General features: G+C 45.0%; 3 protein-coding genes across 3 annotated transcripts; 2 read left to right on the top strand and 1 right to left on the bottom strand.

Moving 5' to 3' along the window:
* Window positions 1–2,202: 2,202 nt before the first annotated feature.
* Window positions 2,203–4,601, top strand: LOC135633512 (uncharacterized). Its single transcript, XM_065143047.1, has one exon. It carries the CDS (start codon window positions 2,661–2,663, stop codon window positions 4,461–4,463), a length of 1,803 nt encoding a protein of 600 aa, XP_064999119.1. The 5' UTR covers window positions 2,203–2,660; the 3' UTR covers window positions 4,464–4,601.
* A 9,978-nt stretch (window positions 4,602–14,579) lies between these two features.
* Window positions 14,580–16,910, top strand: LOC135632567 (protein trichome birefringence-like 4). The gene is made up of 5 exons (XM_065141176.1): window positions 14,580–15,200; window positions 15,783–15,975; window positions 16,082–16,299; window positions 16,350–16,508; window positions 16,595–16,910. The coding sequence occupies exons 1-5, from the start codon at window positions 14,617–14,619 to the stop codon at window positions 16,908–16,910; spliced, it is 1,470 nt and encodes a 489-aa protein (XP_064997248.1). The 5' UTR covers window positions 14,580–14,616.
* On the bottom strand, window positions 15,742–19,976 carry LOC135633307 (leucine-rich repeat extensin-like protein 4). The gene has a single exon (XM_065142630.1). The coding sequence runs from the start codon at window positions 19,868–19,870 to the stop codon at window positions 17,705–17,707; it is 2,166 nt and encodes a 721-aa protein (XP_064998702.1). The 5' UTR covers window positions 19,871–19,976; the 3' UTR covers window positions 15,742–17,704.
* Window positions 19,977–22,462: the final 2,486 nt, after the last annotated feature.

Below are 22,462 nucleotides of genomic sequence, written 5' to 3' on the forward strand. Positions count from 1 at the left end.
AGGATTAAAAAGAGAGGTAAGGTGAAGTGATAGAGTGTTTGGGTTATATCCCGAGAAGTCAAGTTGAGGCTTGCATCGATCAGTCAATCCTCATCCATTTTTCGAATGACCTCAAAAGAAGAGAGTATGTCCCTTAGTCAAACCATTTAACCTGCCTCCTTGTCAAACAAGAGGAGAGACATGTTATCTATTCTAGTGTTGAGACTTTTTAAGATTGAACCCTCAATCCTGACCTAAACCTACGAGAAAAATGTGCTCCTTCCAAACCTTATGGTTGGAAGGGGCACCACTAACTTTGAATTCCCACGAGTGACTAAGTAGTAGTCACTTCTCCCATTGCACAGTTGAAAACAAGTGACAAGAAGTTTACACGTTAAAGTAATATCAATATACCAATATTCTCTAATGAATATTATTAAATAGCATCATGAGTTGGGCACCATTTGAGAGGGCGATATATTCCATCTCAAGAATGGAAGATGAAATCGCACATCAAGAATATCACATGACAAGCAAAAAGACCCGAGTGTAAGATGGAATGGATATTGATTGGATCAGGGGACTTACAAATCAAACTTGATTAAGATATAATACTTAATTCATAAGTGACATAGGAGTGATGCACTCATCATCGTTGAATCGCAGTTATATAAGTTTTTCATAAACTCTAAGCCATGAAAAATCTTAAGTTCACAAAACTACCTCCATAATGAGAAGGACGTTGGGACCTCTTTAGCCGCCTATCGAAAATGGAATGATGTGATAAAATAAAATTGATTGATTATATTGATCGATCAATATAATAAAATAAATTAGAGTAATAACGCATAAGTATGTTGGAAAGGATGCCAGGTATCTTCAATAATTTTACTTCCAAATACTGCACCTTCGAGTGGCGACCTTTGGGGGACCCACAAAAGCTACGCCAAGCCCACCTGTCTCACCTCTACTCGCACACGTACACAGACCAATGTCCCAACTCAAATCATCAATCGTCTCCCACCTGCGAACAGTGCGTTGGTGACGGCGTTATGAATCGGACATGCAGACCAATGAGATTCTCGCAGGAGGCCCTTCCGTCAAGTGACGCCGTTCACGGCGAGTGGTGAAAGGTCCTTGTGATCCCCTTATATATATATGGACAAGCGGTCTCCGCGTCTTCGTGCGTCTTCTTCCTCGCTCACTTCGCCTCTTCACCTGTCTCTCGCGCCCACCTGTCTTCTCTCATCTTTTCCTTGCATGGCAGCCGATCTGAAGGGGCGAGTGCTCGCCGGAGGGTACGGAAGGTGCCTAGTGAACCACATCTTGGCCGTCTCTCTGACGTCGGTTCGGCCGGTCGGTGAAGAGGTAAGTGCACGCTTCGTCGTACGACAGGAACGAGGGGGAGCAGGTGCGCCCCGGCGTGGTGCCGGGCGTCTTCGGCCCCGCCGCAGATACGGGCGCTGCAGCCAACGCGGCGAGTGGCCCGTCCGCGCTGGACCGTACGGTGCGGTACCGCCCCCTGGCCGAAGGCGTCGACGACAACACGCCCCAGCAGCAGCACTAAATCAATGCTAGTAGTGGTCAGTAGTATCGGGCGAGAGAAGCACCGGTCTCTATGGTTTAGTGTGACGATGATGTGAACGCTCCGTTGCTTTTACTGCCGTCTTTGCTACTTCTTCGTGGGATTCGACATGGGACTGTAGCTGCTGCTCGTCGGCTTGCGCTTTTCCCTTCCATGGTGGTAGGCGAGGCGTGGTCGCTGCAAGGGTTTGTTCCTCCTCCATTATTGTACAGATCCGAACTAATTTATGTTACTTAGCAAAACTATGGTCGGTTGATATAAGCTATGAGAGAAGAGGAGCCTAATTAAATAGAATGATATTTAAATAATCATTTATAAAAATATAATTGTCACAATTATCAACTTCTAAATTCATCATGTAATTGCACGACCAATTTATAATCAAGAATCTTATTGTCATCTACCAGTCGAACGGTAACCCGCACGTATACCTTATCGATGATTGGATGAAATTGTGGTTCCATCGACAGTACGAATCACGAAGCCGCTACTCTTACCACTTCCCATAATTAAGTCACTCTAACCGTTTGATCTGACATCGGACGGTGATGCTGGCGGCACGAATTGGCTGACACATCTTTCCCACACGTCTACCCAACCACCCACCCACCGTCGTCTATAGAAATGTTTTCGCCTCATTTTCGTCTGTGTGTGGTGGAAGCTGCGGGGAGGCCAAACGAAGCCGATCCCCCGTTCCAGGATGTCGCCTTTCCTCCCCCTAAATCGATCGCTAATTCCTTCCTGCCTCGCCTCTCTCTGATCCTCTTCGATCTCCTTCCGCTGTCTCTCCTCCAAATTTCTTATTGCATACTTCTCGGTTTCTAGGTTTTCATTCGCGGTTTGCCTCTTATTTGAGGTGAACCCTAACCCTAGTTCTTCTTCTGGATCATGATTTTGAAGCGATAGAAATCTCATCCTGGTTGAAGAGTTAGCGTTGTTCTTTCCGTTTTATTTATTTTGGGATAGGGCTCTTCTGTTCCGTTCTTTTGTCGAGGTTTAGTGGAAAGGATTGGATTTGCTGCTACGATTTGGGGAAAAGAAGGAATCTTTACTGTCTTGGAATGGCAGATTAGGAAAATGAGAGCAATTGCAGGAGATGGATCTGAATCTTTACCTGGGCTTGCCTCGTTCGCCTCGTTCTCTCGGTGTTGGTCTCGGTTCTGACCTCGCTCTCAGCTCATTGCCCCTGTTGCCATCTTCTTACACTTCTGTCCAGGACAACCAAGCTCCGACTCCCATGTCGGGTGTCGTGGAACCATCGGATTCCCACCCCCCATACTCTCCTTCACATGCTGAGTACATCCCTGACCTGCCGGCTGTTCTGCTGTCTGATATAGTCGACAACCGAGAGTACACCCCCTACCTCCCTGCTTATGAACGATATGGTCCGTCGTTCTTGCCCGTTCTACCAGAACCCGATACCCCATATTCTCCTCCCGGCGTCCAACCCCTGCCAGCTGTGGAGGAACCTGATGAGACTGCAGTCCCGAATGTGGACTCACATATGCCGTATGATCCTGCAGCTCCACCTAGGCTTGCTGATGAACCCATAGCCTATTCGCCACCTTATGTTTCTGGATCGACGGATCCACAAGACCATGGAGCAGCCAGCTTTAGCTTTTACCCATCAATTACCACAGAAACAAGTGAATTTATCTGTCCGGAAGACGGATCCTCTTCCAGGCCTGAGCGCCTTCGATGCCCTGAATATCGTTTCAGAAGGCTGATTGAGTCCAGCCATCGATGGCCAAACAGACGGTTTAGGTCTTCGCTTCCACCTGCTGGTGAGAGGTTCCGTTTTGGTTCGCCGTCATTGCCTAATCCCGAACAATCGGTGCATGATGTTTTAGACTCCCAAAGACCTCCAGAATGCAACGGGAAGCATAAAGTGATCGCCGAAGATAATGCAGCGGAGACTTCTGGAGAGGAGATGGAAGAGAAAGGCAGAAGTGCTGCTAACTTTGAGTGCAATATCTGTTTTGATATGGCTGCTGAACCTGTTGTTACTTCATGTGGACATTTATTTTGCTGGTCGTGTTTGTATCAATGGCTGCATGTCCATTCGGATCATAAGGAATGCCCTGTATGCAAAGGAGAGGTAACTGAATCAAATATCACACCTATTTATGGTAGAGGGATCTCGCAACCTAATGTTGAAAAGAAAATTGAGGAAAATGGTGAATCAACTCTAAGAATTCCACCAAGACCAGGTGGAAATAGATTTGAAAGCTTTAGGCAGCAGTTGCGCCCAGTTTCACGGAGGTTGGGTGAAGGACTTGCAGCAACATGGAGACGAATTATAGATCAACACATGCGTAGTGGAAATAGTTTTGACGCATATGCAGACCCAAGCCTGCAAGAAATATTTGACAATGTTCATCGTAGAGCTCTTAGTAGGCTAAGAGAAAGAAGAGTGCAAAGAGGGGTGAACCGTGAAAGTGGATCTATAACTGGAGAGGTCAGAATGCCTGAAAACAATTTGCGAAACAATGCAAATTCTATTTTCCGAGATGGAGTTGATCTTTGGCAGCAGTTTTCCATGTATGGCATCGACACAGACAGATTGTCTGCTATGGCCAGTAGTATTCGTAGGGTGGTTGGACGATTAGCTAGTAACACTAATGGATTTGATGCATCCACCCCATCTGTTGATCCTCCAAATCTCGAACCGCTGGTGACTGGGCCTCGTGTTGAAGCAGCCTTGACTGTGGACCGGTCCTCTGTGTCAAGCACTATGGCAGTGATACAGGGGGATGTTGCTTCTTCTGATGCTCTTGCAGAACCAAATAGTGTGGGATCTTCTCGGTCCATTAGAAGGAGAGGTAGAAGTAGCACCTCTGGTTCTTTTGATGTTGATGGAGGCCCCCTTTTTTCACGTAAAAGAAGAAGGCTGAACTGAATCTCTTGTTTTTTATATCTCCTGCTTATACACCTCTTGATGTATTTGTGTGCTTAGCCAGTGCAGTGTTGTTGTTAGTTATTTGAATATTGTTTTTCTTAATGGGTTGAATTATCATGGGATCATCTTGCCATTTGATTTTCGTTGTTCCATGCTATTACACCCAGAGCAACATGTACACTGGAAATTTGCACAACTTTGTTGCTGTATTACAATGTTGGTGACTAGTTCCTTTCAAGCACTTCAAATAAAATAACAGAATCGATGGTTCTGAAGGTTTCTAATGTTGTTTTTTTCACAATTCTGAAGTACGTTATTATGGATACTGCAACCTGTTTGGTAGCTCGGGATGAGGAATTCTCAATTTTGTTGTCAAAGTTCTCTTCTTTCTCTCCTAGACTTGTTTGAAGTTCCAGACTATACTGCATAAACCTCTACTCTTGTTTTGATGTCTTAGTTAAGTGCTTGGATTTGTTTGTTTTCTTTTATCCTTCTCGTCTCCACTGAGATCAGTTAATTTCTTGGTTTGCCTTGGTCTCTTCCATCTGCCAAGATGGCTGATATAGTTGATACTGAAAATTATGGCTTAAAGTATTGGCTGACATAGTTGATGCTGAACATTATGGCTTAAAGTATTGTCCTCCAAAATAATTTAACTTAATTAACATCATCCATCTATTTAAAAGTAGCTTATTGGTTAGCTTGTCATCTTGAGCTCACGGATGCAAAACCATCCTAAGCAGGCTGTCAACCATTGGGAACCACTGCCTTTATGTATGAGGCAGGGGAGGGCTCATTATAGGTTAAATGAACCTCAAAAGTCATAGTTACCCATTGATATTTCTGCAAGTATTCTAGTTTGCAAGTGTAGTTATATCTAGTACATTGTTTCTATGGGCTTTGATGGGGTGGCTGAAGTTGTATAGTTTGATGATATGTGCTTTTGTAGAGTGCTTTTATGACCATGATGAATAGAGAAACATTTGTATATTTGCATGTGAATATCACTCTTGAATGTCTAAATTTTTGTCTGGTAACCATTACTGGTCCTTGTATGCCTCATAGTTATAACCCATGATAATTGTACCCTGGAACCCGATAAGGATTCTACATCCTAGTCTGCAGCGCGGCACTCTGGATCATGGTTCTACACAATCCGGATTGTGGTGATACACTCTGGGTCTTTTTCCCCTAGTGAAATACAAGTAAATCGCATCAGATATTCCTACTCCAAATTGCACTAAATAGTTCAAAATAAGGAAAACACCAATATTCAAATTCATGCCATCAAGCTCACCATGCTACAAAGTATGCGTTGTTTCAGCATAAAGCTCTTATTTCAGTGTGTTTGTCACACTGGAATGGAAATGCCAGCATTCTATTCGAGATTGGCATGGTTGACAGTTGTTATTGTCAGTAATGCAATTCATTAGTAAAATTGTGAAAGAATACAGAAAAAAGAAGACATGGTTGTTATCAGTCATCATAAAAAATGCTTATCTTGCATGGTTTAACTGCCATGCTAAATTGCAGTCCACTATAATTGCTCTAGGTCAAGAAAATCTAACGATTCTTAAATATTTGACACAAGCATTGGTACATTACTTGAGTTGGGTTATCGTGGTCCATGGGGTAAGCAGTTTTTTAGTTAGTGAGTTTTTTTTCTTTTCTGAAACATCATTATTGTGAATATAATGATACATCGTCATGGCCTAGTAAATTGCTTTCATAGAGAATCTGTCTAAACTAACTCATCTTTGGATATATTTTCTTGTCAGGTCTCTTTGAAAAGAATGAACAGAGAGATTATTACATTTTAATATTTGTAATGGATGTTCAGGAGACTGGAATATTAGATTTTCACAGGTTATCTTTTTGTTCTATAGCCTCTTGTAGAACAAATCATTTATCATATTTTGAGTTGTAACCCTTTTGTGACAATAGTTTTGCAAAATCCATATAAGAATATGATACACTGCCAATGAGTTTAGCATCTAATAGATGGCTTTAAATTGTGCCTTGTGCATCACATTGATAAGAACCTCAATAGCTATCTCATTGCTGTGAGCATAAATTTATTCATTGTTTGTCTTGTGTTTGATTTGTGAACAAGTGAATTCCAAATTTAGATGAATCATTAGTTATTTTAGCCATCAGCTAATCAACAAACCTCCCATTTCCAGCTCTGGCAGAAGGTTATGCTGAGAAAGATGTTTATTAATCTATAATTTGTTATCGTATTTTCTCTCCATTTACTTGATTGTATCAACCATAAAGTCTTCCTTTCTGGGAAAGCATGCCAAGGAGTTTCACAATTCAGTTATGGATGCATACTTTTTTTTCTGATGCTCATTCTATTTCGCTTTCTTTCCCAATTTTGCAGGGACTCTGGATTTTATTCAATTGTAGGTTGTGTCATATATCTGCTAGTTTAATCATATCTAGATTTTGCTGGTTTTATTCTTTTACTGTATTTACTGCTTCCTAAATGTATTTTTACAAGTCACAGGGAAAGTCTACCATGGAGTTTCACAGGTCAGTGTTTGGCCGTAAAGGTCAGTTATGGATGCATATGTATTTTCCAATGCTCATTCTATTATACTTTCTTTCCCAGTTTTACAGGGACTATGGATTTTATTCAATTGTAGGTTGTCTCACATATCTGCTAGTTTAATCATATTTGGATTTACCTAGATTTTTTTTCCTGTATTTCCTGCTTCCTAATTGTTGATGTTCATTTAGGTGTTTTATTATTTCTTTTTTCTAAATCATGTGCTTTTTTGTGATGATATATCTAAATACTTCCTGTACAAAAAAGTCAAAAAGTTTTCAAGGCAGTCTTCTTTTCCTTGCTGACCTCGATTCTGATTTTGATGTAATTGAATTGCTTTCATTTGTGTTTTAATCATGTTCCATTTTTGTGAGTCTCATTAATGTGTGCAAATGTTTTCTGTGAAAACTAAAAGCTGCTTGTGGAGTGTTGTTCTAATTGGTTTTGCTTTTTTGGATTACTTCTGACAGGTGAAACTTTGGTTATGAGCTCACTGAGCAGTGCAGATCTGAAACCTGAAATATCTGAGTGGAAAACTTCACTGTCAAGCCACTTCAGGATTAAATTGTTGAAGCAATGAAGCTAAGGAGTTAAAGGTGAACAATGAAACTTTTCAACTGGTAAAATAGTGCTCTTTCTTTAAGATAATAAGTTCAAAACTATGATTATATCTTTGATTGGACTACAAAGAAGTTTGCAAGTCCCCCACCATCATAACATTTTCCATCTATGTTCAGCACGGTGTAACTTTTAGGCTTTTTGCTAGTTTTCTGGACAACAATACTGATGCTTATTGTTGTGGGTGTCACAAGCAAAAGAAGTTTCTACTGACATTGTAACTGGAATTTCGTGCCCAACATTCTTATAAATATTCTAGATTCAGTCCTTGATGATATAGAATTTTCTTACTATTCACATTTTGGTAGCTTCTTGTACCTGTAGCAAGTGTGAATCTCTGAAGTTCTGTTGAACCATATGTCCTTATGAAGATGGTTTTATCAGGCAATCATTTTCTCAGTGGTAAGTTTTAGGGGATAAAAAATACGTGATATTACTTGATATTTTCTCACTTAACCAGGTGAATCTGGTATCTCTTGTTTATGAAGTGTCATGCAATCTTGAATCCGTTAGGGGGAAGCCTCCAAGTCACTCTTTGGTGTGAGTAATAACCTGCACACCCAACCATGTTCCCATCAGATGTGATATTATTTGAATTTTTTCTAATTTTCCACTATATTCCTTGACATCCTTGTGGGGACAAATCTATTTTTGGTAGATCTCATGAGAGACAGATGATGCTACAATGGCAGCTCCACCCTCTTGGATGCTCTCACTGAGATATATATATGAGTACTTCCCTGCTGGATCTACTAATATCTACATCTGCTGTTCTAGGTGAGCTGAGTACCATTATTGTTGCTACTTTGCGTTGGCTTTGTCTGTGAAATGCTTGGGATTTTCCATTCACGGAGTCGGTATTGTAGTATCAAACAGCTATGATGTGAAATGCTTGGGATTTTCCATTCACGGAGTCAGTATTGTAGTATCAAACAGCTATGATATAATTAACAGCTATGATTATTACATCAGCACCTGTGTTAGGACAAATAAGTTGCACGAATAATGCATATCTGTTGCTAATATTAGAAGTAGACTTGTAAAAATCTTTTTAGTTGTTTGTTTACATATCAGTTGCAAATAACCCAAGTATATCTTAAAATGCTTCATAATAATTTATATAAGATCAAGTGTAATAGTTTGACAAGGCAACTATTGAGTTTGTTTGCTTCACTAGACCTGACCTGACTTTGATTACTCCACCAGGCTCAAATCTTTTGCATGCCATAGAACTTTGGATACAATAGCTTAGATTGTCCTGTTCATAATCAATGAGTTAAGACTGGTATACATGAACTTGATGGGCATGCTATGAGGAACTTGAAAGCATATTGAACCTACTTGGTCAAAGGCCCAAGAACCCAGTTATTGGGTTAGTAGGTCTATGGAATTGTCATTGTTATTGCATGGTAGCACTGATATGGTGCAATGGGTACCAGGTTAGATAGAAGATCATGTGTGGGTTTAACATCGAGAGGAAGGAACCGTCATTGCATGGTAGCACTGCTATGGTGCTACGAGTCCCATATTCCACCTTCTAGGAAATGATCTTACATTGTGTGTTGGTCTTGAGGAGGTCGGAAGTGGGGAAATGATGATGGTTGTGATTAACATGATTTCTATGATGCTTTAAAGATAGAAATAAACTGTTTTGTTATGTACCATGCTAGCTTTGTCTTTAATTATATGAACATAACTATTTTAGTGTATGGAATCATTCAAAGTTGGTTTCTATGTTGCTTGAGTTAGATTACTCTTGAATATTCAGCAGTGAGATGGAGCATCCAAATGAAGTGTCAACCTTTTCTTTAGATCAGGTGAGTCGAGCCACATGCACTGAGGCACCTTTGGTTTTCATGGTTCGGAAAACATGTCTTGCAAAATCTAGACCACTGCAGAGCATATATGGTTTTAAATATTTAAATCCTTGTAAGATTTTGTTTACAATATCCATAAAGTTCTTGCAAAATTATTTTCTTCTGTTTTCTTTTGATTGTTAAGTTTTTCTCCTGCAGGTGTTATGACGGCTCTGGCAATTGAGACGGAGTGTAAATACTTCTGAAAAGAGGTCGTCTTCTATCTTCTTCTTCCTCTGAAAACAGGCAATTGGAGCGGTCGTCTGGATGGTAATCTAATTGTGTTCTTGAATACTTTGCAGCGCATTTCCAAAACCTTTTGAGGTTGATATCTGCCAGCAACAGTGAAAAGTTCTTGGGATGTACTTTGGAGTGAAACAGAGGAAAAGGCACATCGATTGGAGCACTCGCAACGGGGAAGAGCTCGTCGCAAGCAGAGGTGGAATTCTTTGCAATGGCAAGCAGAGATTCATGTGGAGAAGAATCAGACCCCTTTTCCCTTCCTCCTGCTAATTAATTTATCTGACTTGTGGGAACATCGATGGTGATTTCCATGATATGTTGTTGGATTCTAATATCATGAAACATGAAATGTCAAGCAAGCTATAGGAAAGTCGAACGACTCTCTCATAACGATAATAATAATAATTGTTAAGGAATACATTAATAGGTAATCATAATTTCATATTTAATCATCATATGGAGTCCTCGATGAGAGAAAAAGGTTCCGGTTATTATCTATTCATAATTCCACAAAGATAGGTTAACTATATATAAAAGCTCATCTTTATTATGATGAGAGAGGGGTTTATTTGTTTTGATTACTCGTATTTGCACTCATGCATTTTGGGTTGCTAACTTGGGTGTCGAAGGAATTGGATCGAAAAACCTTTCTCGACTTCGGTTTTTATGCAAGTGGCACATCGAGAGTTTGATGTTTTCACTTTAAACAATCTTGCACATATGGGTTTGGATCACATCGAGTTGACCAGGATGTCAATGATATTTTTTCTCATCGTTTTAGCGCTAAAAGGAGGTCCTGATGTCGTAGGAACGTCCGCTCGTCAACCCTCTCAATAAACGCTCGAACAAGGAGGCTTTACTCTCGACCCATGTTATCTTCACTTTAGAAGGGCAACAATTATCATTTCCACACATTGATGTATCCACATCGGTACAAATGTCGATATGATACTGGCATATATTTAATGACCTGGGCCTGGCATATATTTAATGACCTGGGCCTCTCACCTCTAGGGGTGATCCCAAGCCACTTGCTTGTCTCTGTCACAGTGTTTTTGAATCTCACTCAGCAAGTACAGACACCAATGGCCATAATATAAGCTATCGTAACTCTTTTGCCCAAGTTAGCCGAATAGGCGATACTACCAATTCGGTTGCGATCATCGGCTCAATCGCTACCAGCACTAGCGCCCATCGAGGTTCCCCCACCCGATGTGATGCCACAACCCAGGAGCACCCAAGAACCATCGAGCCGAGGGTGCACTTTGCTTCCCAACCATGGAATTTAATGAACCACACCACCACTTAACCCTACTTGAACCCGAGACCCAATCGATAAATTCGATGGAGGATTCCTATGGATCCAACTATGACAAATGGACTGACACTTGAAAAAGATGCGATGAGAGTTTCAATAATCCAAAGGAGAAGTGTTGGTTGACCCCACCATTCACCTCGGGTCAATCGATTCACCGAAAAAATCTAGGAGGAATCAATTCCAACGAACTTCTACCTGTGATTGTTGGAGGCATTCAATGACAGTGCTGTCCCGATAAAGCACATCGTAGCTTTTCGTAACTAAATGTCATCGTATGACACTTCGAACGCTTTGATTTACGCACATTCCCAACCACGTTACGAGGTCTAGCACAAGAATGGTATACCCACCCGAAGTCGCTTTTCATTAGTTATTTTGTCTAACTCATGAGGGAGTTTGAACTTCACTTCCATGGGAATGTGCACTTGCGACCATCGACAACAACATTTCTTGAACTAAGGCAAGGGGAGGAGGAAACGCTTGCAGAATTCGTTGCTCGGTTCACTAATGAAATCTAAGGCATCGTGGATGCCCATTCATCACTCACAATGCACACATTCATGATGGAGCTCAAGTCCTCTCATCTCTTTTAGTCATTGGTGGAAAGGCTATTAGCGACGATATCGGAGGTATTTTAGAAGGCTAATCAATATATTATCATCAAGGCAATGGTCTCTGATAAGTATGAGAAGTCACGTAAGAGGCCAAAGTAGAAGCGACTATCAGCCACTCAGGCCCCGAGGTCACCAAGGCGAAGAAGGAACGAATGACCCAAGTTACCTCACCTAAGATGCAGAGATTAACCTATAGCTTTTCTTGACTCATTGTGTTGCAGGTCTCTTATGAAGAGAACGCCTAGACCGATACGTTTACTAAATTAGCATCAACCCAGGCCCTAAATGAGGGTTGCTCATTGGTCGAGACATTGTCGACCTAAACTATTGAGAAGCATCCCTTGGGGTTAGGTCATGATGATTATGCCCTAGTGTCAAGCTTTAGTCTACCATACTTTTTGGTACTAGTTATTATTATTATTATTATTATTATTATTATTATTATTATTATTATTATTATTATTATTATTATATAACTCCAAAATAAGACCTTAACGTACCGAGATAGAGACTAGTCGGGTGAATAAGCCCGATGATGCAACAAGAACTAAATCGGGTAGGTAGACTCGACAACTCAATAAAAACCAACACCTCATAAAACAAGACAACGATCACCTCTAACTCTCAATGAGGCATTACTCAAGCTCTTCTAGTTGCCTTGTCAACTTAGCTCCTCGAGCCTCTACCTTAGTGAAAAGTACTATATCTACCCTTTTCCTCTTCAGCTCATCTATTTCCTCATTAAGATTATCGATCATGAGGGACTATTGATAAATAAGGGAGTCAATGTCCCATACATGATCGAGAAGGGTCATGATGTAATGATAATACTCTAAGTCAAAGACAAATTGGTACCCTAAAAAGTATAAAAGAAATTCATCATAGTGGGAGGAGTAAGATAAAATATACTCGAGGTGTGTGAGTTAGGAAAACTTAATTAGCGTAAGAAGAAATTTGTCACAACGGAAGACGCAAGATAAAATATGCCCAAGGCACATATCTTGATAAAACCCAACCCGTGTAAAAAGAAATTTGTCATGGCGAGAGGCACATGATGAAATGTGTTTGAGTTGTGTGTCAGAAAAACTTGACCCATGTAAAAAAGAAACCCTCCACGATGTAGACACATGGCAAAATGTGTCTTAGGCACGTGAGTTAGAAAAACCCGACCCACGTGCGGAGAAATCCACCATAACGAATGCATGGAGCAAAATGTGTTCGCGACATATGAGTTGGAAAAACTTGACACATGAGAGGAGAAATTCATCACGGCAAAGGAGTAGGGCAAAATGTGCCCGAGGCATGTGAGTTGGGAAAACCCGACTTCTTGAGAAGAAATCCGTCATGGCAAAGGCGCATGACAAAATGTGTCCAAGATATGTTAATTGGAAAAACCCAACCGCGTAGGGAGAAATTTGCCATGACAAATGTGCAAGACAAAATATGCTCGAGGCACGTGAGTCGAGAAAATACGACTTATATGAGCAAAAATCTATCATAACAGAGATACAAGGTAAAATATATTCGATGCGCATGACTTAAAAAAATTTTCCTGTATGGTCAAGAGTCCAAGGCAGGTCCAGGGAAGGCAGTTCAAGTTTGTTCCCTCCTTGCACCGACATAAACAAGAGGCCGAGAGGGAACGGTTGAGGGTAGTTATAGGCTACCTCTTTATGAAATATTCTATATTTTTATGACTAGTTATAAAAGCTCATTTTCACTATGATGAGAGAGGAGCTTATTTTTTTTTACTATTTACGTCTACACTTATACACCTCAAGTTACTAATTTAAGCATCGAATGAATCAGGTTGAAAATTTTCTCCTAACCTTGCTCTTCGGCATCTCGAGAGTTCAGTATTTCTACCTCAGAGGTATTTCACATAATCCTACGCATATAGATTATGACCGTATTGATCTGACCAAGATATCAATTATATTTTTTTTCTCATCATTATTGATGATGAGTATTTATGGCAATAGCGTTCCTCGTTACCGGTGACTAATTATTACAGACTCTTCCAATTATGTAAGTCATTTTAGCACATCAATTTTGTCACTCCCCAACCACATGAATATTAGGAAGGTGGCACCATTCACAACATATCCGACCATTACATACCAAAAGACATCCGATGATTCTACAATTTTGATACTGTTGAAATTTTTGATCCATCATCGTAAGATTTTGGATTCGAATTCTTCCTTCGTTACTGATTAAAAATAAAAAAAAATACTAATGATATTTTTCACTCGAAATAATCTAAGTAAGAATGACCGATGAGATTCTCATCAAGACTATAACAAACGTGGCATACATTGTGGTCAACACACAGCACATCCATTTATAACCAAACAATTATATATGGTTAGAAAAGTCAAAGAACAATAATTGTGATATATGAATGACTTGTTTTCCTAAAAGGATGTGCTGTGTGTTGGAAATCTATTATTCCCGATTATTCAATCAATATTCCATTTAATTCCATATACGATCCCACAATATCACACATTAAAAAAGAGAAGAAGAAGATCCATAAAATAAGTTTGTTTGGTAAGTTAGGATAGGATATGCATTATGAGAGGCTCCATTAGATTCATTAACGTACGATCCCGTAATGTAGATGTGTTTTATACACGAATCCCTAATCGTGTCAACTTAGGAAACAATATGCATTATGCATGCATGCATGCATTCATGTGTTACCATTCCCGCTTACGCCCCTTTTAAGTTGGATGCTTCGCATCGGAATTGGAATTCCATTAGGATTTGCCCTCTTTGACTCCTCATTATTACTACTATTATCATTGTCGCTGTGATTAGAATTAGTATTACTACTGTGATTGGGAGCGAAGAGATCGAGAACATAAAGCTTTCTTGCACCTGCAAATAAGGGTGCAACTGAAGCGCCAACCGCCCACTGCAACCTTCTCGCTCTCCCTCTCTCCCTCTAATGGCCTCCTCCATCTTCAAGTACGTCTTCATGGACTTCTTCAAGCCCATGCTCCAACTCCTCTTGTTCGTCTTCCCGGCGTTCTACACCGCGGTCTTCTCTCTCCTCGTCTTCTTCGCCTTCGTCGTCTTCCTCGGCCGCAACCCTCAGCCCGCCACCTTCGTGTTCGACCCCCAAGTCATCGCCATCGCCGACCCGCGATCGGTTCCTGCCGACCACGCTAACGCCAGCGGCCTTCCCTTCCCCGCTCCTCCTCACGCGAACACCTCCCTCGGCGTGCGGAGAAAGGCAAGCCCGGAGAACGCTTCCGATCTTGCACCCGCCTCAGCGAACCACTCCGCCGAGGCCAAGAAAGGGAGGGGTGGGAGTCCGGAGAAGGGACAGAAGGCCTTGGAGAGCAGTAAAGATTTGGCGGCGACGTGCGATCTTTTCGATGGGAGGTGGGTGTTCGACGAATCGACGCCGAGGTACCCGCCGGGTTCGTGCCCCTTCATCGACAGTTCCTTCGACTGCTTCGGCAATGGCCGGCCGGATCAGAACTACACCAAACTCCGGTGGAAGCCTAAAGGCTGCTCGATTCCGAGGTCCGAAGTCCCATCCCTTTCTTGCTTTACGTTTCTTTTGTGTCTTCCGTTTCTTTCGATGCTGTTTTTTGGGGTGAAGTTTATAGATTGGAGATTTACTTTGTGCTTCTTTGTAACTACAAACATAAACATTTGACCTCTAATTCTTCTTCTTCTTCTTCTTCTTCTTCTTCTTCTTCTTGTATGGATTATCTTAACAATCATGTAGGATCGATGTGAGAATAATATAGAAGATTGTCATTGGCAACTCTGTTTTCTTCTTATTGATAACCTCTTATTTATACTATCATCTTAAAAAATAATAATAATAATAATATATAATTTTATTGAGTACAATCATATCATAGCTAATGATAATTTAAGGATATTTAGGAGCATTGTAAATATTAAAAATAATTAAAATTCATTTATTTTATTTCCTTCTGTATGTCTCCAATTCACAGCTAATCGCTTTCATCCTCTCTCTCTCTCTCTCTCTCTCTCTCTCTCTCTCTCTCTCTCTGGGTCTCTGAGAGAGAGTAAACTGAGGGTTTGTAGTAGTAAATTCTACCCTTCCTAAGAAGACATTTGCTTCCTATATAGGCTCGAGGGGAAGAAGATGCTGAGAGCGTTGAGGGGGAAGAGACTGGTGTTCGTGGGCGACTCGCTGAACCGCAACATGTGGGAATCGCTTCTCTGCATCCTGAGGCACCCTCTGAAGAGGAAGCACCGCGTTTTCGAGGTGTCCGGGAGGAAGGAGTTCAGAACCGACAATTCGTTCGCTTTCCGATTCGAGGTACGCGGTGCTACACCTCCTTGAAGGATATCATCCATCTTCTCTTCTCTCTTTTGTCGTTGGTGGTGGGTTTCGTTCATGCACCTCCTGCTCGCGAACCGCGCAGGACTACAACTGCTCGATCGAGTTCTTCCGGTCGCCGTTCCTGGTGCGGGAAAGCTCCAGGGTGGACTCGCAGGGGAAGAGCAGGGAAACGCTCCGGCTGGATTTGATCGAGGCGTCGTCGGATGCTTACAGGACCGCCGACATCCTCGTCTTCAACTCGGGCCACTGGTGGACGCACGAGAAGACCTCGAAAGGGTGCGAGGAACATGCGGCGGCATGGTCTCTTTCCGCTTTTTTGCTTCGGCCATCTTATGTGTTTCTTTGGGCAGGAGGAACTTCTACCAGGAAGGCGACCATGTCTATCCCCAGCTGAGCGCGGAAGACGCGTACCGGAAGGCGATGAGGACATGGGGAACCTGGGTCGACACCCAGGTCAACTCCAACCGCACTCGGGTCTTCTTCCGAGGTTACTCCTGGTCGCACTTCAGGTAAACCACGGGAGACGTGCGGCGATTAGCGACGCGCCGTCGATCGATCCAGGACCTGATGAGCCGCATGCATGCTCTTTTTGCAGCGGCGGGCAGTGGAACTCGGGTGGCAACTGCGACGGGGAGACGGAGCCCATCACGGAGGACAAGCACCTCGCCAAGTACCTGAAGCTGACGGGCATCCTGGAATCTGTGATCGGGGAGATGACGACGCCGGTTCTCTATCTCAACATCACGAGGATGACGGACTACCGCAAGGACGCCCACCCGTCGGTGTACCGCGTGCCCGCCGGCAAGAGGAAACCCGGAGAGTTCCAGGACTGCAGCCACTGGTGCCTCCCCGGAGTCCCCGATGCGTGGAACGAGCTCTTGTACGCGATGCTGTTGAGGGAGCTCAGTTGATCAGACTATTATTAGCAGCTAAACAGGACTGGGAGCACCCAAAGAAGGATGTGGAGAGTTAGTCGTACAGGAAGACATGATGGCAGCCAGTCCAGTATGCAAGTTTTAAGAAACACTCGTGTACATTATTATACTTTCCCCAACGTATCAAAAACCAGCAAGAAAGTAGATAACGATAGGAACAGAGGCGTATGCAGAGGAAGGAAGGCGTTCGGCAAAGGTAGCTTTCACCACCGTCACCGTCAGTGCCTGCCTTTTGGACGACGACGACAAGAAGAAGAAGAAGAAGAAGAAGAAGAAACATTACGAAGCAGAACTTCTTCGTGTGGCAAAACTGCAAGCAATCGGATGAAGAAAAGACGGGAGTTGAACATCAAAGGAGCACACCATGAAACGAAAACAAGCATAGTAGGGAATGAGATGATGGTTTACTTTTTAGAGTCGCATGCTCTACTATACATTAAGTTTCACTGCACCTACACTTTTTCTCTTTCTCTCGCTCTGATTCTTGACTGCCTCTCATAAACCCATTCGTTTATTCACAACCCCGAATCATATATATGTATCATCACCCTTCGAACGACCATGGAGACGCTCTCTCCGTGCCTTGTTTTCGAGTCTTCATCACCTTGAGAAAGATGGGAAGAATAAGAAACGGAAAAGAGATTTTGATGGAGAAGACGACGAGACTGCAAACACATGAATTCAGTAAACAAGGGGCAAAAGGAAATGAAATCCTAAATTTGGGGATTGGAGGGTGGGTGGGTGGGTGACGAGGAAGATTTGAAAAAGAATTAGTAGAAAGGAGGCGGAGGGGACGCGTAGGTGACTCCGACGACGGGCGGTAGGGGTTCATACAGGGGAGGTGAGGGACCAGGTGATGACGGCTCGATGCATGGGGGAGGTGGTGGCTCGATGCATGGGGGAGGTGGCGGCTCGACGCACGGAGGTGGTGGCGGCTCTATGCATGGAGGTGGAGGCGGAGGTGAGTGTGGCGGTGGCGGTGGAGAGTGCAGTGGAGGAGGAGGGGGTGGTGATGAGGTAGGCGGCGGAGGTGGCGGTGAGTTAGGCGGTGGAGGAGGTGAATAGATCGGAGGTGGTGGTGAACTAGGCGGCGGAGGTGGTGGTGAGTTAGGCGGCGGAGGTGGTGGTGAGTTAGGCGGCGGAGGTGGTGGCGAGTTTGGTGGCGGAGGGGGTGGTGAGTTAGGTGGCGGAGGGGGTGGTGAATTTGGCGGCGGAGGGGGTGGTGAATTAGGCGGCGGAGGTGGTGGTGAATTAGGCGGTGGAGGGGGTGGTGACTTAGGCGGCGGAGGTGGTGGTGAATTAGGCGGTGGAGGAGGTGAATAGATCGGAGGTGGGGGTGAGTTGGGCGGTGGAGGAGGTGAATAGATCGGAGGTGGCGGTGAGTTGGGCGGCGGCGGAGGTGAATAGATCGGAGGCGGTGGAGAATGCACCGGTGGTGGAGGAGAGTTGTGGGGAGGTGGCGGTGGTGATCGTTTGCAGTAAACAGGCGGTGAAGGAGATCGCGGGCAGTAGACTGGTGGCGATGGAGATCGTGGGCAGTAGACAGGTGGTGACGGGGATCGGACACAGTACGGTGGCGGTGGTGGTGAAGGCGACGGCAGCGGTGGAGATGGTGGAGGAGGCGACGGTGGTGGAGGAGATGGCGGAGGAGGTGAGGGTGGTGGAGGAGATGGCGGGGGAGGCGACGGTGGCGGCGGCGACGGGGATGGCGGAGGAGGTGATGGTGGCGGCGGAGAAGGCGGAGGAGGGGACGGCGGCGGCAGAGCCGGCACGAAGGGCTTGCAGCCAAAAGCAGAGCAGTCGACGTGGTGGTGGGAGAGGAACGACCCACATTGGCGCTGGGTTCGCTGCTTCGGCCTGCCGGGTAGACAGTTCCGGCCGTCGTCGAACGACTCCACCGCAAAGCACTGAGGCGGCTCCTCGGCGAAGAAGTTGTAGGAGTAAGTGAAGTTCTTCAGCCGCGGCAGGCGACAGATCGAGGCGGGGATTCCACCGGAGAGGAGATTGTGCGCGACGTCGAGCTGCTCGAGGTTGAGCATCCGGCCGAGCGAGTCCGGTAGCGGCCCCACGAGCTTGTTGAAGCTGACGTCGAGCACGGTGAGGCCGGTGAGGAGGCCGATCTCGGGAGGGAAGCACGAGCTGAGGCCGCTGTTCATGAGGATGATCTCGTTGAGCGTGCTCGACATGTTGCCGAGGCTGGCCGGAAGGCAGCCGCGGAAGTGGTTGTGGGCGAGGACGATGACGGAGACGGGGGAGTTGCCAATGTTGTCGGGGATGTCGAAGGCGAAGCGGTTGTGGTTGATGAAGATGGCATCGAGGTCTTTGTCGAACAGCTGCGGGGGCACTGCGCCCTCGAACTCGTTGAAGCGGAGGTCGAGGTACTTGAGGGAGGGGAGGCGGAGGACGACGTCGGGAAAAGGGCCGGCGAGGCGGTTGTTGCTGACGTCGAGCTCGTGGAGGAGGGCGAGGCGGCGGAGGGAGCGGGGGAGGGTGCCGCAGAAACGGTTGGAGTTGATGTGAAGAAGGGCGAGGTCGGCGAGGAGGCCGAGCTGGTCGGGGAGGTAGCCGGCGAGGTCGCCGTGGTTGAGGTCGACGCCGGCGACGACGGTGAGGTTGGGGTCGGAGGGGAGGGAGGAGCAGAAGACGCCGGTGTAGGCGCAGACGCTGGGGCCGACCCAGTCAGCGGTGAGGTTCAAGGGATCGGAGAGGATGGCGAGCTTCCAGGACTGGAGTGCAATGTAGGCGTCGCGGAGGCGAGGGTTGGGGAAGGCGGAGGAGTTGGCCGGTATATCTTCCCCCCGATCTTGGAGGTGCCGCCGTAGTCGCCGCATGTGGCCATCACGGCCGGCGCACGAGGAGGCGACAGGGAGGAGGAGCAAGAACAAGGGGAGAAGGAGGAGACGGGGATCTGGCTTGAAATGCCGAGTACTCACCATCTCATCCTTGTCCTGTCGCTTGCGGTGGAAGAAAGGAGGAGGAGGCGGAGAAAGGGTTGCAGCAGCTGCCGGTTTTTATCGGAAGAGGAAGAGGAGGAAGGGGGAGGAGAAATCAATAAACAAGTGGTGGAAGAGGGGAAACGGAAAGTGGGAAAAGGGAGAGGAGTGCATGACACAAGTGGACAGCTCAAAGCCTCACCGCAACAACAGATGGACGGTTTGGATGACCGGTTTGCTCGCGTCCTGTGTTGTTTTTAGTTATTGATTGCGAGCGGGGGTTAATTAATAATAGTATTAATTCGTTTCGGCTGCTGCTCGTACCGCCGGTTGGGTTTAATTATGGCATATGTGGATTTCTTTACGCCCATCGAGCCAAAAAAGAGAGGGTTGCACGTTACGGAGGATTTGTGTGTTATTTATTATTATTATTATTATTATTATTATTATTTCATATACTCGACGCGGTTCGTTAGTAAGGTAGTGGCGAGGAGGTTGCTGCAGCTCCGACGTATCCGATATGGATGTGGTCTCCGCGTTCACCGTTTTCTAATGTATAGGTGTTTTCGGTTACTCTGCCTCTGCCTCTGCCTCAGCATCCAACGGCTAATACGTTATTAGCAGTCGAGGCTGGTTTGACAGCGCGACATCCGAAGAAAGCGGGCCCCGCGTGGCACCTCCGGCTCCGTCGTCGTGATCTCCAATCTCACACCACTATATATGTATGTATGTATGTTGGGAGGTCATGCCACTCCATTCTCACCGCGTGGCCTTCATACTTAGTTCGTGGCATCAACTATGCCCTATTTTTCCCTTCAGTCGTGTAAACCATTTGAAAGCACAAACTGGAAGCATGGATACCTCTATTTTGCCGCGCGCTTAGCCAAGTGTTCTGAAACATTGGACCGTTGTTGTCCTATGCCGACACAACCTTGGGAGCAGGTGGTATTTGTTGCCTGGGCCCCGCCGTAGTCCCTACACCGATTCGAATCAACTCGTCTCTTGGGGTGTGTTTGGGAGTTTATGCTCGTCTTTTGTTGAGACGATACGTGATTGAGTTTTTTTTTTTGTTTTTTGGCCTTTTCCAGTAAGTGAGGAGATGGCAGGACGAGGAACCAACCAATAGGCGGAGGAGGCAGGACGCACAGGGGCACGTGTGGCGCGGTACAAAGGGCAGACACATGGCAGGAGGGGGGCGGCGGGGGCCTTCAAGTTTGCTGCCGTCGGCACGAGACGTCCGCGTGAGCTTTTGATGGTGTCGGTGGCCAGCGGCGACCCGACCCGACCCGACTTTGAACCCATAGCAAGCCCGAAACCAACGAGGTGGGATGAAGCGAGAACCGAACAGGAACGATACTACGTCACACCATTTGTTTGGCCTCACGAAGACATGCATGCCCTCTGCATTGTCCAATCTGCAGAGTGCAAAGAGAAACAAACGATTCATTTAACCAAATTGTCACGAACGTTCGTCGCGTATCCGCAACAACTCCGTTGAACGAACCGTTCGTCGCTCTGCTTGTACAGTTGCTTGGCAGCATGTTTTCTCTTAGTTTTAAATCATTTTACTTGTAAATATGTAAGTTCGAACAAACTGCAGTGCTACAAAACGACCGCTCACCGAACCGAGCAAAACAGTCCCAAAACAACTTCGTTTTCGCGTGCGCGGAAGGCTTGCGGAGAACTGCCTCCGCTCACCAAAATGTCAGCCATCTCAGACCCCTAGAACCCCCCGGGTGGCACAGGGCTGGATGGGGCTTCGATTATATACCGGGCGTTGAACTCTCTTTCGCAAGTTCGCACGTGACCTTTACGGGAACTTGTCTTCGCGCCCGGGACCAGGTGAGCGACTGTTTTGCGGACTTGCAACTGTTCGTTCATCCTTCTAAAGCCTTGTTTTCTCCTTCTCCCTCTTTTCTCTTGTGCACGTAAGGTGTTTGTCGAATTGCTTGTAAAGCTTCTCCCTTTTCGCGAGACTTCGGGACTTGTCCATTGCTCGTTCTTTTGAACTAACCAACTTTCTCTTTTACAGGTCCTTCGGGACCTGCGAGAGGTTACAAAGTGAGCTGATCCTTGCGGAGCAATATCGCAAGGGCGAAGCGCGACTTAGGCAACACAAGCTAAGTTCGCGTCTTTGCCACAATGGTGACTCGCGACTTAGGCAACGCAAGCTAAGTTCGCGTCTTTGGCCGCAAGGGTGCCTCACGCCTTAGGCAATTCCAGCTAAAACCGTGACAAAATGGTCACGCAATACCTGATCGTTTCGTCTTCTCCTTTCCCAAGTGCTTTCCATCCAAACAGGCTATATAGGTGATTACACAGCTAAAGGATGCCACATGTATGCAAAGTGATATACATCTACTATCAACTGTAATGTGAAATCCAAGTCACCAAATTCAAATCAAGCTTTCTTCTTATCACAAGCCTTTTTTTCTTATCCTTTCAAATATCAAAATATATCTTAAACCTAATATAAATGATTTGAACTACTCCAACTTGAGAATTTCAAATTACTAACTTAGAGCATCAAAAGAAAAACTTCTTTTCGACCTTAATTTTCGTACAAGTGATACATTATGTAACACCTTCAATTAG

This window comes from Musa acuminata, chromosome BXJ3-3, assembly GCF_036884655.1.
Source record: "Musa acuminata AAA Group cultivar baxijiao chromosome BXJ3-3, Cavendish_Baxijiao_AAA, whole genome shotgun sequence".
Lineage (NCBI taxonomy): Eukaryota > Viridiplantae > Streptophyta > Magnoliopsida > Zingiberales > Musaceae > Musa > Musa acuminata.